Source organism: Mugil cephalus, chromosome 2 (genome assembly GCF_022458985.1).
Source record: "Mugil cephalus isolate CIBA_MC_2020 chromosome 2, CIBA_Mcephalus_1.1, whole genome shotgun sequence".
Taxonomy (NCBI): domain Eukaryota; kingdom Metazoa; phylum Chordata; class Actinopteri; order Mugiliformes; family Mugilidae; genus Mugil; species Mugil cephalus.
In genome coordinates, this window is record NC_061771.1 from 23,978,171 (window position 1) to 23,997,996 (window position 19,826).

General features: G+C 44.6%; 2 protein-coding genes across 2 annotated transcripts; both read left to right on the plus strand.

Moving 5' to 3' along the window:
- Nucleotides 1-2,259: 2,259 nt before the first annotated feature.
- On the plus strand, nucleotides 2,260-14,135 carry n4bp2 (NEDD4 binding protein 2). The gene is made up of 16 exons (XM_047579227.1): nucleotides 2,260-2,699; nucleotides 3,220-4,237; nucleotides 4,866-4,990; nucleotides 5,174-5,262; nucleotides 6,020-6,096; nucleotides 6,215-6,349; nucleotides 6,918-9,463; nucleotides 9,929-10,002; nucleotides 10,106-10,151; nucleotides 10,261-10,484; nucleotides 10,574-10,698; nucleotides 10,788-10,914; nucleotides 11,719-11,895; nucleotides 12,005-12,173; nucleotides 12,946-13,069; nucleotides 13,163-14,135. The coding sequence occupies exons 1-16, from the start codon at nucleotides 2,480-2,482 to the stop codon at nucleotides 13,206-13,208; spliced, it is 5,322 nt and encodes a 1,773-aa protein (XP_047435183.1). The 5' UTR covers nucleotides 2,260-2,479; the 3' UTR covers nucleotides 13,209-14,135.
- Nucleotides 14,136-15,057: 922 nt separating this feature from the next.
- Nucleotides 15,058-18,940, plus strand: rhoh (ras homolog family member H). Its single transcript, XM_047576639.1, has 3 exons — nucleotides 15,058-15,299; nucleotides 15,441-15,495; nucleotides 16,660-18,940. The coding sequence occupies exon 3, from the start codon at nucleotides 17,136-17,138 to the stop codon at nucleotides 17,721-17,723; it is 588 nt and encodes a 195-aa protein (XP_047432595.1). The 5' UTR covers nucleotides 15,058-15,299; nucleotides 15,441-15,495; nucleotides 16,660-17,135; the 3' UTR covers nucleotides 17,724-18,940.
- The last annotated feature ends 886 nt before the right edge of the window (nucleotides 18,941-19,826 follow it).

Consider the following 19,826-nt stretch of genomic DNA (forward strand, 5'->3'; position numbering starts at 1 on the left):
CTGGATAAGATGCTCCGTTGTCTGTCTATTGTGTGGTGGAGAGGGTGACCAGGGTTGTCCATATCTGACTAGCTGTTTGTTTAGTGAAGCAGACCACAGTGAAGAAAAGGTTGCTGTCCACGAGTAACTGGTAGAAGATCTCCAACATCTTGCTGCACACATTGAAGGACATCAGTTTCCACATGTACCTAGCAGTAAGCATGTTTATATCTCAAATTATCAGTGATAAAAAATAATAATAAAAATAAAAAAAAATTATTATTATCATTAGTCACGGCCTTAATTACCCTCCCACTCTGAGTGTGTTCAAATAAAATACAAATTAACCAATTAATCTGTTGTTTTGATCAACAGGTTTACCAGAGTTTGTTGAGTTTGTAAAGATTAACTAATAAGTTTGTGTGTGAGCATGTGCACACTGGTTTGAGTGACTTTAATTATTTATTTTTTAACATGGTACAACTGTGACACACTTTAAAACAGCATTTTAGAAGCACATTTATACTTCTAGTCCAAAAAAAAAATAAAAAAATCCAATTTTCATTTAACTAGATCATTACATAAAACTCATGATTGTGACACATACACAGAGATCCGGTGTTGGATCCCCTCTGAGCTTCCAAAAGTGACCCCAGTATTGTGTCATAATGCTGTTTGCTTACCCGTGAACATGACTTCCTACTTATACTTCCCCCCAATTCCCACGTCTTACCCTGTGGGTCTGTTCTCAGGCTCCCTGGTGGAAAGCTGACGAAATCTGCATCTGGTTTCAACATGTTGGCAATTCAGAATTCAATGTGACTCAGTTGAATCTGGTATACATGTTGCATGGACACGTTTTAAGACGTTGTACACCACTCGTGGTTTGTTTTTGCAGTGGAGGAACATTTCTATTCAACAGCACAGGCACATTCTTACATGGAGAAATATGCAGATCACCATAAAATCTGACTACCCTTAAATTGGAAAGAGATGTGTTTAAGTGGTTTTACATAATTTCTAAGTACATATTCTTGTTGTGTATAACATTTGGTATGAAAAACTTCCCTAATACTGTATTTAAATATCAATTATTTCCAGTGTTGGGTACATTACTTTTAAAAAGTAATTAGTTATAGTTACTAGTTACATCTCCCAACAAGTAACTGAGTCAGTAAATGAATTACTCCACTATAAAAGTAACTAGTTACCAGGGAAAATAACTATTGCGTTACTCTTCTTTTTTTAAGTTTAAATATGTTTAATAACTTGGATTTTTTTTCTTAGAAGGTTTCACAAGCCAGCTTCATAGAGTAGAATCGCATAGACACGTACTTACACAGAACTTTTAATATTTATTGCACCTCAGACCCCAACTGGTAGATAAACCGCTTTCACATCGAAAATCCCGGGTCGACCCGGGTCAACTCGGGATAAAGTTGTAGTTTGTTGATGACCTGAAGAATGTACCTGTCAAACCTTCGCTCTTTCAAAAGGCTGCTGATATTAGAATAAATCACTGTGTCCTACGCAGAGCCCAAAATCTGCTCACCTCTTCTAGCTGTTTATGGGTGTGAAGTTGTTTTGTGCGTGTGTGGTTTGCGTGTAACCTGAACACTGCCTCTGATTGGATTATCATGAAATCTTACTCCACCTTAGCCAAACATCATCATTTATGCGGTTGTTTCGCCGCTCCCACCTCTCATCGCTAAAAAACAAATAAAATAAAAACAAACAAACAAACAAAAAAAAGCTTTGCGGCTCCCGTGGCTGAAAGATTTAGTTTGTAAGGCGCCCCATTTAATTTTCAGTAAATTTTCATTTAATTTACAACGATGGAAATAGTGATTAGTTAGATTACCCCGTTACTGGAAAAAAGTAACGCCGTTTATTGTAAGGCCGTTATTCCCATCACTGTTTATTTCCACTCATTTATTTTTTGTTATGCTATGTGTGATATATGCTGTATATGGACTGTTTGTTGTTTTTACTGTGACGATGCACGACGATGTATGTATGCCAATACTTGCATATTTTTTTTATTCCTTATACCCTTAAATAAAGGTTTTGTAATTCTAATAATGGTGTGACTAGATCATTACATAATCTAATTTCCCTTTCAAGGATTAAAAAATATGGGATTAATAAATATATTCATGAATGTATAAATCCTAGATTAATCCTAGAAGAAACGCGGTGAGTATCTTGTATTGAATTGAAATCCACAGCAGAACAGCCGCGGCTTTTATTTTGAAACGCCGGTCAACCACCAACCTGCGCGGTGTCGCCTGGCACACATTTTATTTTGTGATTGCTTCACCACTTGGAGTGCTGTTAGATACCACATAGCTGAAGTTGTTGCACTTTGGTCTCTGTAGTACAGTAGTAGCATGCCCTCACAGTTTGGGCTCAGCCCCTCGTAGCTCCCTAAGCTACTCACTTAGCTCCGTCGTTAGCCGCTAATGCGGAGCGACCGTTGGCCTCGGCCCGGCCGCGGATCATGCCTCGGAGGAAGAAGAACGGACAGAGCCCGGCGAGGCTCCCCGCCGGCCCCGGCACGGGCTCCCCGCTGACCGGGGGGTACGATGGGGCAGCGGCGTCGAGAACTTTTGCACCCAGCACCTCGGCCAAGGAGAAAATCTTCAAAAGTATGCAGGAGATGTTCTCCCACCTGGACCCCGAAGTTATATTCATCGTGTTGTCCGAGTGCGACTTTAAAGGTATGTCACCGCACGCGGAAGCTGTTATTATTATTATTATTATTCAACCCGCTCCGTGACTTTAATCGGGAATGCTATTTGTTAGCAGTTAGCCCGGTAGCTTTGTTAGCCTCGGTACTTCTGACAGCACCGCAGCGTGGGACTATTTACGATGATTATGACGTTGCTCCACAGCCCGAGGTCCCGTGGATCGTTGTAGCACCGTGAACAAAACCCACGCATTGTCCGTGGACTTGTTGCACCTGTTGTGTTATGTTATGTTATGTTACGTATGCCAGACAATGTGTCCTTAACATAACATCAATGACAGCTCCATTACGTGTGTGTGTGTGTGTTAATTGGCCCGGGGCTTTCCGTTTACTTGTATAACACCAGAAAACTGTGCCAAAGTATTTCTTATGAGTTGTTTATGGGAATAGACTTTGGAATTTTAGTTTTAGAAACTTGGAATGAATGTAATGACGTCACTTCTCTTTCTCTGTGTTATTATTATTATTTTTTTTTTACTTGTGTGTCATAGTTGAAAACGCCATGGACTCCCTCTTGGAGCTTTCGGATGCTGCTGAAGTCGCGGCCCCGCTCCCTCCTCCTCCTCCTCCTCCTCCAGTCTCCGGCTTTGAACGCACCGCTGCAGCCCTGCTCAGCCCGCGCCACTTCTCCGAACCAGGACCGGACTCATCCAGACCATCTCCTCCGTCCTCTAACCTCCTGACGGAAGAGCTGGACCTGCTGGTCGAGCAGGAGCTGGAGACGCTGGCCGCGCAGCAAGGCGTCGAGGAAGGGCGAAGCGGCGGAAAGTATTCACCTTCCGCCGCGTCCCTTGCGCCGTTTCCTCCGCCGCCTTTTTCTCAGCAGGCCCTCCCTGAGTTGCTCCAGTCCAGCTTGGAGCCTGGATCTCGAGAGGCGTCTGCTAAAGATGTGGGAAATCTGGTGGAGCATGTGTCTGGGGCTTCCTCTCCTCTGGACCAGCTCAGCACATGGGACGAGCAGGCGGCCGAGGGGCAGCGACCTGTGTTGGATTTCACACATCTGATCGGAGAAACTTCTGCAGAAAAGCCGAAACCTCCTCTGGACCTGGCGGCTTCAGGACGTCCCTCGGCTTTCCAGGTGTATAAAAAGCAAGAGCCGTCCCACGGTGCCTCAGAGAGGCCTGGGCTCGGGCGCTCCGATGCAGTAGTCGGAGGAGCGAGGTCCAAGGTGAACATGCTCATTCGAGAGCCGCCTGCGTCGCCCCACTGGAACCCCGAGGCGCCCGCATTTTCTCCCCACATCCGTGGAAACCAGGCACCGGTCTTCATTACTCCCGTGGCTCAAACACCGTCCAACTGGCCGAGCCATCCGAGGCAGGCGTCCCCTTGGCTGAGCCAAGCTCCCGTCAGTCAAGCCCCTCTCAAACCTTCCGCGACTATCCCAAAGTCTTGGGCCCTGCCCGCCGCTCCACCGGCGGCCGCCCCCCAGCACAGCAGACTTCGTCTGGAGGGGAAGCTGCTCGTGCTGCTGCGCGGGGCTCCGGGATCCGGCAAGTCGACCCTGGCGAGGTCAGGATGCTTTTGATAGCTTCAACAGCGCTACGCTGTGTCCTCCGGTGACAGATTATTTACATAGCTGCTGTGTTGAACAAAAAGTTAAGCCACAATATCTTGCAGTTGGGAGTTTGTTTAATTCTCAGTATTTGTACAAAAACATCTGGTTTGGGGATGTGAGGACTTAGAAGAACTTCTCGTGTCAGCTGTGACAGTCTGATTAGCTTGTCTGTATCTTGTTATTCCTTCCTCTGAATTTCCTCTGAGTATAAACGCTGTTTGTCTGATCTGCTAATTTATACACAGCAGTAAAGTCATACACCATTTACATGAAGAATTAATGCAAAACAAACATTTAATCTCCTCCTGCTGCTGCCACACTAGGTTTGTTTATCTTGTTCATGTAAAAACCTACAAAAACCTATATTTCTATCTGTATTCACTTTTGTGAAATGGTAAACACACTGTTAGTTAAATGTAAAGTTATTTGTTGGCAATTTAAAGTACTGTAATCCTAAATAACTTTTCACAACTTTAGCCCGTTCCAGGTATTAGTCAGATGTGACATTGGTGAAAGGATTAACAGCAAGTTTACCCCAAAAGAGTCACACATTTACAGCCATATCTGTGTTTGTCTATGCAGAGCCTTGTTGGAGCATAACCCCGGAGGAGTGATACTCAGCACGGACGAGTATTTCATTCGTGATGGAAAGTTCCTGTTTGACCCCACTGTCCTCGAAGAAGCCCACGGGTGGAATCACAAACGAGGTAAAGGACACGCAATGTGTTGATCGAAAGCTGCACGGAAATAGCGACTTTTTAACATATTGATCTTTGTAATTCATTCCCGATTGAAAATATTCTGTTGTGTGACCTGAGTTGTACTAATAAACCGATTAATCGTTTCATTGTCTCTTCTGCTGTCTGTCCCATGCCATCGTTACCCCACAGCCAAGGAGGCCTTCGAGAAGAGAACGAGCCCTATCATCATTGACAACACCAATATGCAGGGCTGGGAGATGAGACCGTATGTGGTTCAGGTCAGTCACTGAAGCCTCAAATCAAGCGAGTAACTAATTCTACTGCTGCTCTAATTGTTTTGTATCGTTTTATCTCCCGGATGATTTTTGGACACCTGTAGTTACTGATGGTAACGGCAAATGTGGTTGAATACTGAAGGCTGCAGAGTTCTGGACACAACAAAACAAACTATAATGGTTTTACAAAAGGCTATAAGGCAATAATAATAATAATAATAATTTATCCTTAATTCTGTGAGCAACCAGGAGGATCAGATTGTGCATACAGTATAACACGCAGCTCTTCATCTAACAGCTCACTGTGGCTGTCTTTCCTTATTCTGTTACACCTCGAAATATAAAAGTCAAATTATATGTGAAGCTGCAGCAGCAGAGAAACTTCAAATACTGGTTATAAATAGTGCAGTACTTTTAAACGTGGGCCACAGGAACAGTGACCTCATTCAGTGATTTAACAGGTCATTACTCAAATAAAAATGTTATTTAAAATAACATCTAATTAACATCACTGTAAATCTACTGTAAAGGCTTTTAAAGTACCTTTGTTTTTGTATCTGTATTCTCTGACATGCAGTTTAGTTTCAACGCTGACTGTGTGGTCCAGAGAATAATATACAATGACATAAACTCATGGTTTCTATTACAAAAAATGTAGGTTTACATAGTCCCATTTGTCTTGATTTAGTAAAGCTGGTCATGTTTTAGTGTACACGACTATGAACTGATTGGAAAATGATTGGTCCCCTCTCTGTTTTAGGCACTGAGACATGGATATAAGGTGCTGTTCAAAGAGCCCGACACTTGGTGGAAGAGCAAGCCCAAAGAGCTGGAGAGGTAAGAGACACAGTGCCATAGTTTTAATGTGGAATTTTCTTTTGCGCATAGACAGCCAGATGTCGTCTGTTTTATACATCATCTAACATCTGTGTCTTGCTTGTACGTCCGTTTGCAGGCGCACCACACATAATGTACCAGGGGAAACCATCAGGCGCATGCTGAATGGATACGAGCGCTTCGTCACAGTCCAGTCTATCATGGGTTCGCAGATGCCCGAGTGGAAACATCGGCTCGTTTTGGAGAAGAAACAGTGCGTTTAGCCTTAAAATGTGATTACTCTAGAGCAGGGGTGTCAAACATAAGGCCCGGGGGCCAAAACCAGCCACCCAGAGGGTCCAATCTGGCCCGTGGGATGAATTTGCAAAAATTACACTGAATTTTTGACAAAATAAGAAATTTCACAGTTGTTCATTACATGTAGCTGTACTTTTTTGCACTAAAGCAAAGGGAAACATTTGGAGTTGTCGTTATTTACCAGGTAATAAGCTATTGGGTAACAGGCCCGGCCCCCTGTATGTGGCCCCTGAACTAAAATGAGTTTGACGCTTCTACTCTAGAGGCTGGAATCATTCAAACTGTAGATTGGTGTCCTGATCCGTCCAATACAGTGACTTGCATTGTAACTTAGTACAGATATAGATGTGTAGAAGGCACTAAGCCTATTTCCAAGTGTCTGCAGCCCCAGGAAGACATGTGTACTTGTTTCTAAAACTTAATAATGACACACTACATTGAGTTTAACCTAAAAGAAAATGTAAATTCATGCATAGATTATGTATGTAATCTTATTTTCTGTTTATACATTTGTTTGTTGTTAGGCCGGCGCCCTCTGCGTCACCTTGTCCCGACCTTGTAGGTCCGCCTGGATTGATCGAAGGATGTGATAAATCCCGCTCTCAGCTATTCTCATCCCTCCCTGACGTGTCGTCCATCGGACGTTCTGGAGAGGTGGAATCGCTGGAAGACGGCGCCCACAAATCTACAGAGTCACTCGATTTACAGCTCCAACCTACAGACAACCCTGACCTTTCTGAAGCAGATGACGGTCTTGATCTGGGGGAGTTGGATGCTGAGCTGGACGCCCAGTTGGAGGCGAATCATCCAATCAGGGACCAGAGGATGCCCGATTGTATAGTCGAATCCGTGATGAACGAAGACCGCTGTAGGGAAGAAATGCCGGTGGCTTTCTCCGAATCGATCGGACAAAGGGTGAGGAGAGAACGGTCAAATAGGCGGGAGGAGAGGACGGAGCCTGCGGACCTGGTGAAAGATGCTAACCAGTCAGAGGCAAAGGGAAGAGAAGCAGAAGAAGGGGCTGAGATGGTGTACGGGGAAGAGAAGCTGTTAAATTTTGTGGGGGACTGGCCTTCTGAAGGGGCTCTTCAGCAGCGACAGGCGAGGAAAAGTAAACGGCATAATGAAACACAGTGTAAGGAAGGTGAAGGCGCCTCTCCATCTGATCATCCAGCCAGTGATCATGAGAAAACAACGGGGATACAGTCAGGTCCCCATGTGACCGAGTTTCAGAAGCTCCTCGACCTCATCCAGACTGGTGCAGCCCCAGTTCAGACCAGCTCTTCTCGCTCACACTCGGTTTCTCCAAATCCTGAAGAAGAGTTGGATAGAGAGGGTGAGGCATGTGACCTGATCGAGGAATCCTATGACCGTATGCCCAGCGGTGAAGAGGGCGAGCAAAACATAGCCAGCGTTAACAGCGGCAGGAGCGAGTTGCCTGACTGTGTGTTAGACAGAAAGATCACTGACAGCTGTGCAGTCGGGGAATCAGGAACTGAGGACTGGGCGACTGGAAGAAGTTCAGAGATCGGTCAGGAAGTTACATCTGAGGATCTGAGCTCGGCTGTCGCAGAAAATCCCCTTTCAGCTGATTCACTAGACGCCTCCACAGCTGCGGAGGCAAACGTAGATGGAGAGGGAAGCCATAGCGGTGAAGGTGAGGTGGGCACGGATGTCGACACAAGTAACTTGTCAGAGAACGGCAGAGAGACGGAAAGCGGTGCCCTCGGTGGAAGCAGTCAGGAGAGGAAGCAGCGGCAAAGTCGCAGATCGGGGAAACAGTGCAAGCTCGCCCTGACCTTCAGTCAAATCTGCCCTGCCTCTTCGTGGACTAGCCCAGACTGTCCTGACACCGAAGCTCAAGAGGTCGACGGCAATCAGGAAGGCACTGACTTGATTGATGTGAAGCCAAACTTTAAACCTGACACCAGTCTCGATCCAAGCCCTGACATGGTCGCTGAGTTCCTCCTGGAGCCGCCGCCGCCGCCCACCAGCCTGTCTCCGTTAGACACCGGCTGCTCCACTCAGACCGAACCTCAGGACTACGCCCTCCTGTGGCGTCTCAATCGCCCCGACAACGACCCCGACGCGGCCGTCACTGCTGCGGGAGCTCTCTGCGGCAACATGACCGTCTTGTCCGGTGACTCTTCTCGTTTTGTGCCGGAGCTCTCCTCCGTCGTCTCCGCGGCGGTCGCGGTTCACCCGTCCGGCCGCAAAGAGGTGCCCTACCGAGTGGTGCACGAGAAAAGCACACAGGTGGAGGAGAAGGAGCTGGGGGTGACTCAGGACCGGCTGGAGAGCCTGCGCATCCTTAGCCGTCATTTTAAACTGGTTAGCTTTGACACGTTGGAAGATCTGTACGACAAATGCCATCAGGACTTGGAATGGACCACGAACCTGCTGCTGGACTCTGGAGAGAGGTTCTTTAGAGATGAAGAGGGAGAGGAGGAAGATGTAGTTTATGAAGGCGACAACAACGCATCGAGTGCGGGTGGAGCTTTATGTGATGCCGTCGAAACCAGTTCATACCCTAATGTGTTAGATGAGCATCAACATTTAGATCTACCAGTGGGAGAAACTGCTGGGATGGAGGAGGGGTCCCTGCAATCGGCACTTAGCGAGACAGAGGAGAGCGGCAGTAATACACATGTGCCAGATGTTGGAGGTGCAGCTCCTCCAGTTACAAACGCAGATCAGCCTCACGAAACTCCCGACTCAGAAAAGGCTCCTCAACCAGAAGCCAAAGCGAAAAAGGAAGAGGAGAGTCCTGACGACGCCGACTGTAAAGTGACGTCAGAGCCTGGCCCAAAGTACGGAGCTTGGTGCGGCACCGTCGATAACGGGGTAATAATCGAAGAGCTGAGGGTCGAGCTGGAGGACGACGCCGCCAGCATGGACGAGGTTAACCGGCTCCTGCAGGCGGAACTGGAGGAGATGGACAAAGAGGAAAAGCGGAGGAAAAAGGAGAGGGGAGGCTCGCACCTGGATATTCAGAGCGTGGAGCTGAAGCTGCCCACTGAGCTGGCTCTGCAGCTCACCGAACTGTTCGGTCCCGTCGGAATAGACCCAGGTAACTAACGCACACGTTTCATAATCCAGATGCTTTATCTACACGTGACCTCAGATGAATTCATGTATATTAAAAATGAATATGGAAAACAAAAGTTCCAACTCTTTTACGTTTTGCCATTTGCTGCGTAATACATGATTTTCCTTTAAAAAGGGAAACCAGTGCTCAAGTCACCTCTTTCAATGCCTTTCAATGGCCAGCAGGGGGCAGCTGCATTCGTTGTAAAAGTCTGAATGAGAAAACAAACTTACCTCTCAGTCATTAGTTTCAGTTTTTTGCCAAAACTGCATCATGTGCTTTTAGTAAATTATGGTCACATTCAGTGTGAAATATGCAGCCTATGCTGTCAGTCGTGGCTACGTAGTGTCTTCATTGGACACATCTGTCTGTAAACCCCCAAAAATTTGTATATTTCTCTGCTACTTACACCAACTGTATTTGTCTTTTCTGGTTCATATTATTCAGGTACGTGCTCCGATGATGACTTTTCAGTGCAGATGGATCTGAATCTGCACCAGAAGTGGAAGGAATCCATCCAGGCGAGTAAAAATTTAGCGTCGATGCTTTCCCATCATCAAGATACTTTATTTGTGAGCGCGGGTCTTTGTTGGTTCATCTGACTGTAAAATAATGTTTTTTCAGGAAAGGCAAAGACAAGCCGCTCTTTCCTTTCATTTGCTGCAAGAAAGTGAGTTGTAACATACACAAAACGTACTCTCAGATGAAATCAATAAAGCACATAAAGAAGAAGAGGCTAAAGTTTGCTAAACGTCAAATGTCGACCTTTGAATGATTAGGTTCATCACACTGGGGTGATTCACAGGTGGCCAGACCTTGGCCACCAGACCGCACGCAGCCGGCAGATTTCCTGATAAGTGCCGACGGTTACGCGTCGCTGGTCAACCAGCCGGAGGCCCGTGGTCAGATGCCAGTCATGGACCACTGGAACGTGTCCCGGCCGCATGTCTCTCTAAGAGACATTATAAAAGAGGAGCAGGCTTTGCAGCACAACGTGGAGAAAGTAAACGCGCCCGCACTTTCGGATGCTTGTGTCACATCTCGTTCTTCTTCTCTGTTCGCTTTGTCCTCACCGCTGTCCGCCCCTTTCAGACCAGACAGAGTCGCGCGGACCTCGATCGGCGCGACGGCGCGGCGCTGTTGAAGGAGAACCAGCTGTACTCCCTCTTCCCCACCATCGACAGGCACTTCCTCCAGGACATCTTCAGAGACCACAAGTGAGGGACAGATTGATGACGCAAACATGCTCCATGAAGTTCTTTCTATGTGTCGAAGCACAAAGGTTGACTTGTTTATCTTTCCGTAGTTACCAACTAAGAGAGACAGAGATGTTTCTCCGCTCTTTACTGAACGAGGAGCCTGTGAAGACGGTAGTTGCCCCAGAAGCGCCGCGGTCTAACAACCTTAGAGCAGCCAGCAAGGAGAGGGAGAAGGTATTCACAGCACAGTCAGAGACACAAACAGTAGAGGACAAAACTAATTTATACTGATTCACATTTGAAACACAGTCTGGCTGGGGCTGGGCGGTTTACAGGTTCATACTGAATACCGGTATTTTTTTTGTTATGTGAATTTTTAATATATACTGGCATGCCGGTGTATTTTATTGTCAAACTGTTCCGTTTGCAGGTGATGTGTTGAGACGTGAAAGGTGAAGATGAGAACGAGAGGACTTGTGACAAAAACAGGTGGCATGTTGGTTGTTTGGTTTTTTTTAAGGTGATCAGATGTCCCCCAATTTCTGGGGACAGTCCTCTTTTTGGATGACCTGTCCCCCAACTAAAGCTGTCTCTAAAAATGTCCCCAATTTTAGCTTTTTATGAATGAGGGGGAAAAAAAAGTTGCGCGGAGACTACAATTATTACGGTAGTCAGTCGCACTACTATTACAGATATAGCAGTTTAAATATGTGAAAATAAATAAAACCGTAATCTCCCTTAGCTAATCTACTGCATTAATTCTTCTTTTGTGATTATGCATGAAAAAAAAAATACTGTGATTTACATTTTTGGTCATACCGCCCAACCCTAAGTCTCGTGTTTCATGTCAATTTCTTGACCTTTGTGTCTTTGTTTTCTCCACTATTAAATTTTAGCATTATATATATTTTACTGCAACATTTTATCAAAACATTTTTTACAATCATGGTATCTTGGTACAGGCTGCTGTAAAACTTTTAATAGAAGTTGACGTGGACGTACATCATTTACACCTCTAATTATCTGTTTATTTGTCAGAGACAAAAACCCCTTGAGTCAGTTGTACCCAACTACCAGGACACGGAGGACCCAGAGTACGAGGACTTCAGGGCCGAGGCGAGTTTACAGAGGAAGCGACAGCTGGAGAGTTTTGCTAAGGCTGCGGAGGCCTACAAGCAGGGGCGCAAAGAAGTGGCCTCATTTTACGCACAACAGGTGAGAGGCTGAGGCGGAAAGCTTCACTCAAATACTTGATTTTAATCCCTGGTTTATTTCGATGAGCGAATCTTTCCTTTCAATTTACTCTCGTCTCCTCTTTCTGCAGGGACACCTGCACGGCCAGCGGATGCGTGACGCCAATCACCGAGCAGCCGTCCAGATTTTTCAGAGGGTCAACTCGTCTCTGCTGCCCAAAAACATCCTGGACCTCCACGGGCTTCATGTAGACGAGGCCCTGGAGCATCTGGCCCAGGTCCTAGAGGACAAAACTGCAGGTACATATAGACATTATGTGGCCCTTTCAGATGTTCACTTCTTAATCCGGTGGCAATTTACCTTATGCCTCATGAATAAACAATAAACACCGTCAACGTCACTTGATTAAATTAAATCTGCTCCTCGTCTGGCACCAAACCTCTTAACAGTTATAAAGGCTAAAATAAAGTTGTGAGGAACAATAAGCAAAAAGTCACATCACTTGGTTCTCTAGTTGGGTGTGTAACTGAAAACGAATTATGACTAAAGATAAAAACCCAGCACCTGTGCGATTAAAAAACAGAGCTGCCTGGGGTGCATCCGTTTCTGACACTCGGGCAACAAAGTGTCAGACGTAGAAGTTGGTGTAACATCCTCACGCAGAAGAAAAAGAAGACGAGATATAAGATATAGAGTGATACGTGACATAACCCCCATGGCCAGTTACACAACAATGTTATTGCACAACCCTCACGGCCGACGTTCACTTTACGTTTTGCAAAGCCTGATGGACGTGAGCGAGAATCAGTATTTGTGGCACCTTTTCTTAAAAACTCTGGGTCGAGGACGTAAGTCGGGAAACTACTTTCTGATAATCGACTGCTTGTAAACTATTTGTCGGGACGAGTGTTTGTATTCTACGTTTAAAACGGACGGAGAGTCCAGAGATGAAACATCAGAACCAGATATATTAATTCGCTCCCGTCAGATTTAGTTCGCTCTTAACCGTGTTCTTTCTCTTTTTGTGTGTGTGTGTGTGTTTTGTTCTTCTCTGGCCCTTTTTCTGTGTAGAGTGCGAGCATGGTCTGTGTCGACCTCAGCTCTCTGTCATCACAGGAAGAGGGAACCACAGCCAGGGGGGCGTGGCCCGCATCCGCCCCGCTGTTATAGACTACCTCACCAACAAGCACTACAGGTACGCGCACACAGGCTAAAGTGAAAAAACACAGCACGCAAGCTCGACACGTTCCTCTTCACCCACCTTTTCTCCCGTCTCCGTGTCTCACAGGTTCACGGAGCCAAAGCCGGGCCTTGTGTTGGTCTCTTTGAGGTGACGGCAACTCGTTTGTTGAATTCAAATTAAAGCTGCTATGGAGGACTGTTTATCTGTTTATCGCCACAGTACAGCTATTACAATATTTACGGTTTGAAACTCTCCATCCTGTTTTACTTCTTCTCCTTAGTCAGTTTTTATAGGTTTTTATACTCATCCCTTCTCTTCTTTTTCTCCACCAGTCATAAATATAACATGATTAGGAGTTTAGTCTAAATTCTCTCCTGTGATTACATAAAACGGACTTCATTTGAACAACAGATTTTTCTGTAAAGCTAGAATGTGAATTTTATATTTAAAAATGTTTTATCGTGTACGTTTGTGAAAGGCTCCACGTCGAACAATTATTTAATGTTCTGGTGCCGGGGGTGGAGACGAAATGCAAAACATTTTATGGACCTTTATTTGAATCATGTACTTGCTGCCTGCGTGAAGGTTTTAATGAATATTACAGTATTTTGAGCCATAGTGGAAGAATTGTATTTAATGTTAAGTATAATCTGAGAAGGTAACGTAGCAGGAGCATTTTTCCTTTGGTTCATATTGTTACAGTCAACAACATGTGGTCCAGAAAATCCACAATACACAATACTGTTCATTTAAGCTTGCTTTAGTCCAAAAAAAATACAAATATATATATATATATATTATAACTCAGGTGACTGCGTTGTATTTAAAGGTCGTTTTTTCCCCATCCTGTTCCTAGTAGCTTTTGAAAAACACATTGTACCGGGTTTTCTACTCCTGTGATATTTTTCCATAAACCTGCAACAGGTATGTTGACAGATTTTACTGACTACATAGCGCTGAGCGCACATAGATTATAAAGAGGAGATTGTATTACTACTATTATTATTTTTTTATTCAAGTGTTCATAATGTTTTACAAAGGGAGTGGTATTGTTGAATAAAACACTATTTGTTTACAACTTTTGTCGGTGTGTTTCTCATTAAAAAGCTTTAACGTTTCATGCTACATACTGAATGTATATATAATTAAACAAATTATTAATATGGTTTATTATTTAATTGCATATTTTACAATTAAAGAATTTGAGTTGGTTTTCGGTATATTTCTGTTTCCTCAAGTAACAATAAAAAAATAAATCTGTGTCGCTGCTGTGTGAACAAATCCTTTCACAAAACACTTAACGAGTAGATATAATTATTTATTGATGACTTAATGTTTCATGGCTGGTGAACACAGATGCATATAAATCTGACAGTCCTGCATTTTTATTTCTATTTATTTATGGAAACCTGTGAGATTTGTATTTGATAAAAGCGTTTTCATCATGGCACAGTCAGATATATATATATACTTATTTGTGTAGTAGATTGCGTGAAAATTCAATGTTTTCAGCATTGTCACAACAATGTTTACTTATTTATATACTGATATTAGTTAAAGTTTATTTAACAAGAGCGTTTTTAAAGTCTGACTGGGCTTCCATTAAAATAAATATGCCAATCACATGTCACCTTTCCGGTCCATGCGCGCTTTCTCTCGCCTACATTACCCAGAATGCAACTGGGTCGCCCACAGTTTGGGGGGACACTTAAAGTGGTGGTGGTACCAGCAGTGGTAAATGTGGCCTCAAGCCAAATTCACGTGTCTGCGTCTCCACATCCGCAGGTTACGTGTCACCGGTCAAACTCGATCTCACCTTCACCTGGAAACGCACCTCGACGGTGGAGGAAAAAAAAAAGATGGAGTTCCCCTTTAACAATGAAAACTACCGCATGTAACAAGCTATCCAGATGTAGCGTGGTGTATTTTTTTGAAGGGGGAGTTTCTGATAATTAGTTCTGATAATGGAGCTGACATTGCATCATTTAAATCATTTCTTTGCTCCACCTGTGCGCTGTGCGTAAAGCTGCGCGAAAAAAAAAATGGTACAAATCCACAACAGAAAAAAACCACCCTTATTCTAAAGCACAGCTGCTGTGGGGGAGGCGAGACTCTGTCACTCAATTCAGTAAGTCAGTCAGTCAGTCAGTCACACCTCCACACTCCAACAAGCGGATGCGTTGTACTTGTCTTTTCTAGTACTTTCTCATTTCCCTCCTTCAACTACCAACCAAATATTTAGGTGGGTGCCTCATACTCCATCTCGTCCGCGTTCTCCTGATCAATGGCGACTACATAATTGGCGTATTTTTTCGACGTATTACAACAAATAATAAAGCGTTTCTGGAGTTTAAAACCACTTTTTTTTGTCTTTCTTCTGAAGTTGTCAGAGGCGAACAGCATCCGCCCGTTACAGATCGAGGAGACAGACAAGAAAGGTAGGCCTTAGCCATCTGTTCCTTTGTTGCCTTCAACTTTTCCTTTGTCTCTATACCAGATTATTGTATCTTATGTGTCCATATTTGTCTTATTTAATCTGCTGTTAACGTAATAGGCAATGGGTAGTTTAAAAAGGCCTAGAAATGTCTTAAAAATCAATTATTTCAGGAGTTTTACGTTTAAATCCCTCCCAATAATGTGAGTTTGAATATATGTACTGTCGAGGGACATATTAAACTAAACTAACACACAAATGATATAGTATGTGGATTACAAAACTATGACGGCCTCATTGCAAGGCGTTGTAAGGGATGGTCCCTTTCTCTTTGTCTTTTCATAATTCGTCTTTCCTCCTTCCCCGTAATCTCACTGTATCAAACCAAATCTCCTTCTGGTGAGATCATTTGTGGAAACCCACTGATTAAAGTGTCCCATCTACGTTATGTCGGTCTTTCCATCCAGATGACTATGTGTATGTGTGTGTGTGTGTGTGTGTGTGTGTGTGTATGCATGTATGTGTATGTGTGTGCGTGTGTGTATGTGTGACATGGCAGGTGGTTTTGAGGTTATCTCTTGGTGTGTCATCTACTTTAATCCAACTATTGATATAATGCACCAGAGAAATAATTAGAGTCCAACGGCAGATTATGTTTAGTTAAGGCGAGAGCTATCGAGATTTGTTCGTGTCGGACGGAGACATTGACGCATCAACATGTCGGTGTCGCGTAAACTGCGGAATAAAGACTTGCTCTTATCTGACAGGGAGTGGGGGGGGGTACATTCACCAGAGGCACATGGCTCTTATATTAGACCTCGGTGATGTGAGACAGACGGATAAGTTGTTCGTGAACACCTGTGTCGGTCTTTAGGATCAAGCTGTGTATTCTGGGTCACACCCAAACATACAAATCCTTACTTCCGTATTTAAACGGTACCGTGTCACAGATTTAATATTGCAGCTTGTTTCTGTATGTATGAATAGAAAGGTTTCCGCCCTGTGTTACATAGAGCGCTCTAGGCCGCTTCGGTGTTGTTTGATCCATTCATCGTCCGTGGTAGATACGTTAGTTGGCTGGAGGTATAAATGACGCTCAAGTCAAATGATCAGTCCTGAGTCCTTTCGGTTTCTAACTATCTCTTTTCTGGTTGATTTCCCTCTTCAGCGCCGGGAGGCTGAACCTGTCTGGGCAGAACAGCGATCTCCACGATGATCAGAGAGAAGGACCAGAATCTGACCACGATGCCGCGAAGCCCGAGCGCAAGTGACGAGACCGGAGGTGACGTGAGGAACGAAGAGGTTATGTGAAGGGTTTTTGAAGCTGGAGCCTCTGGAGAAGCGCTGACTGTGCGGAACCTGCCACTGCGGTTTGACGGACGTTTGAGGACATTGAGGAGACGCATCAGTAATCAGGCTCAGTAAGTTGAATGACAGCCGCTGTAGACGAGATCTCTTCTGATGGAGTTTCCTCTGAGCAGGGCTCAGCTTTCCCTGTTATGAAAACGGCCACCTGCACGCGGAAGTACAGCGGCGACAGAGCGATCGGCGCTTGTGGCTACCTCGAGTCGATCTGAACTTAACCAGAAAAGCGAGACTTAACTTTGGAGCATATTGAGGGGGGCGAGATAACCGGAGGCAACCATGAACAACTTCGACGAGATGTCGGTGAAGTGCGTCCTGGTCGGGGACAGCGCGGTCGGCAAGACGGCCCTGCTGGTCCGCTTCACCTCAGAGACCTTCCCGGACTCCTACAAGCCCACGGTGTTCGACAACACCGGGGTGGAGGTGTTCATGGACGGGATCCAGATCAGCCTCGGCCTGTGGGACACGGCCGGCAACGACAACTTCCGGCAGATCAGGCCGAGGTCGTATCAGCAGGCCGACGTCGTCCTCATCTGCTACTCCGTGGCCAACCCCAACTCCCTGGCCAGCGTCCAGCACAAGTGGATCGCCGAGGTCCGCGAGAACCTGCCCAAGGTGCCGGTGCTGGTCGTGGCCACCCAGACGGACCAGAGGGAGGTCGGGGTGCATCGGGGGCGGTGCATATCGGCGGCGGAGGGGAAGCGCGTGGCTCACGACGTCCACGCCAAAGGATACTTGGAGTGCTCGTCCTTGAGCAACCGCGGCGTGCAGCAGGTGTTTGAGTACGCCGTGAGGACGGTTGTCAACCAGGCCAAGAAACGGGCCAGGAGACGCATGTTCAGCATCGACCAGTGCAAGGTCTTTTGACCTTCGGGCGTTGGCTGAGATGACTTTTTTTAGAGTGCTCTTCAAACTCGTTTGGCCTTGTAGAAGAGGCGCAAGAGCCCGAACTGCTTTGACACACTGTACGTAGGGTTCCTTTTTTCACTAACCTACGCTAAGACGCCCATAAACTCAAACTTAAAACGTTAAGCTTTCAGCGATCTAAGGGTGTTACTGGGAGGAAGGGTTTTTGTTCTTTCACAAAGCAATTTGAAACGGGGCATCGAAGGATGGAAATTGTTTTATTCAGTTAAAGCATATAAATGATAAGCAATGCAATAGAGGTGTCAGAACAAACTGAACAAGTGCCTTTATCACCACAAATAAAATGACACAACCAGGTTCCTTTCTATGGCTGCACGGAGTCGTCACAGTGTGATTTTCACTTTGTAAAGATCAAACAAGGAAAACTCTATTTATCTCTACTTTTTTTTGTTTGTTTTTTTTGAAAGGAGATGAGCAAGTAAAAGGTGCGAGCGTGTCGCTGTTTGTTAGCATTGATTTTAACTATTAAGAATACGATAACGAGGGCGTCACCTCAGGAAGAATCTGAACATTACAGGCTGTACATAAAGTGTTTTCTTTTATTTTCTTTATTTGATGTGACCAGCAAATAAACAGTTGGGTCGAGGAAGACGTCTACGGTCTATATATTTCTCTATTATCCATGTATTTTTCATGCATCATGTTAAATATATTTAAAGTTTGACCACATCAGTCATCAGTGAAATCGAGCTGTAACTGGACGTGTTCGTCTCAAAAAGAGCCGAGAATGAATTAAAGAGACTTAAATAACGTCGCTCTTTGCGTTCGATAGATTTTTTTATGCTACATTTTGCTGCAGTTCACCTCATTTTAGAAAACAAGACAAAACAGACCTTCTAACTACATGACTTTACAGTATTTATCTTTATTTTTTTTTGTGGGAGATTAATAAAAACAACAACTTCTTTTAATTAAAACTAAAGGTTTAACGTAGTTTTGTTATTTTTCAGTACAGGTTTTTCACGTGTACTTCGCTGTAGCTTTACATTAAAAGGGCAACGAAACAAATAAAAACAAAGCTAGCAAATCAAAAAACGGGAAGAAAGTCTACTTGACTGACTGTTATCTGTGAGCGTTACATGTTTTTGTTTGATTTAAATTAGTTTTCCATTTTCTTTTTGTTGGTTGTTGGCTGAATGGTCCTGAATAAACTATATCACGCGCTGTCAGAGGTTTCATTACTATGTTATTACATGAACACACCATTGGGTTTGCATGTGCATTTATCATAAGATATAGTTGTCGTTCTGGTGGACCGACGTAACACTCCTCATGTTTTTTATAGCGTATCGTAACGGTGACAAAATATATGAGGAAATGTGAATAACATAAAAAATAATCAGACCTCTTTTACAAACCATTGAATTTATCCACTTTTATAACGTTTGTAAATGATTTGAGAATGAGATTTTTAATGGCTGATCAATGACTTGAGGCTATTTCCTGAAAGTAATGATGTTTGTGTAAAACGCATCCAGCTTTACAGATGTGCAAACTCACATCTATGATGCATTATTCTCACGAACTGAACATAAACATGGAAACAACGCAGCTGTTGAATTGGAAAAGAGGCCGTTTGAGGAGAAGAACAAATGACCCATGCACACACAAAAAGTCATGTAGTTCAGATCACATACATGATCAAAACCTCTCTGTCTTTTCATCAACATTCACAAGTCATTTAAGTATTTTAGGACTTTAAAGTCAGCCTACAGCCTCACTTAAAAAAAAAAACTGACGTCCGTTCTTTGAGATGTGTTCAATGTTTAATGCTCTGACAGGACGAGCAATGAAAGCGCAAAAGAAGTCGATCAGGGAATGCAAAGAACCAGAGAAGAAGAAGAAGGGCTCCTTCCCCCTCACTTCACTCTCTCCCCTGCTCTTCATCTCCACCTCTCTCTCTCGTTCCCGCCTCATGTGGTGTTGAGAGCTGTTGCTGGGGATGAGGGGCACCGTGCAGACTTTTCAAGGATACGCCGAAAAACACCTAACCACATCCCAGCGTGCGCATGCGGGTTTACGTTCAATCGACGAGCCAGAGCA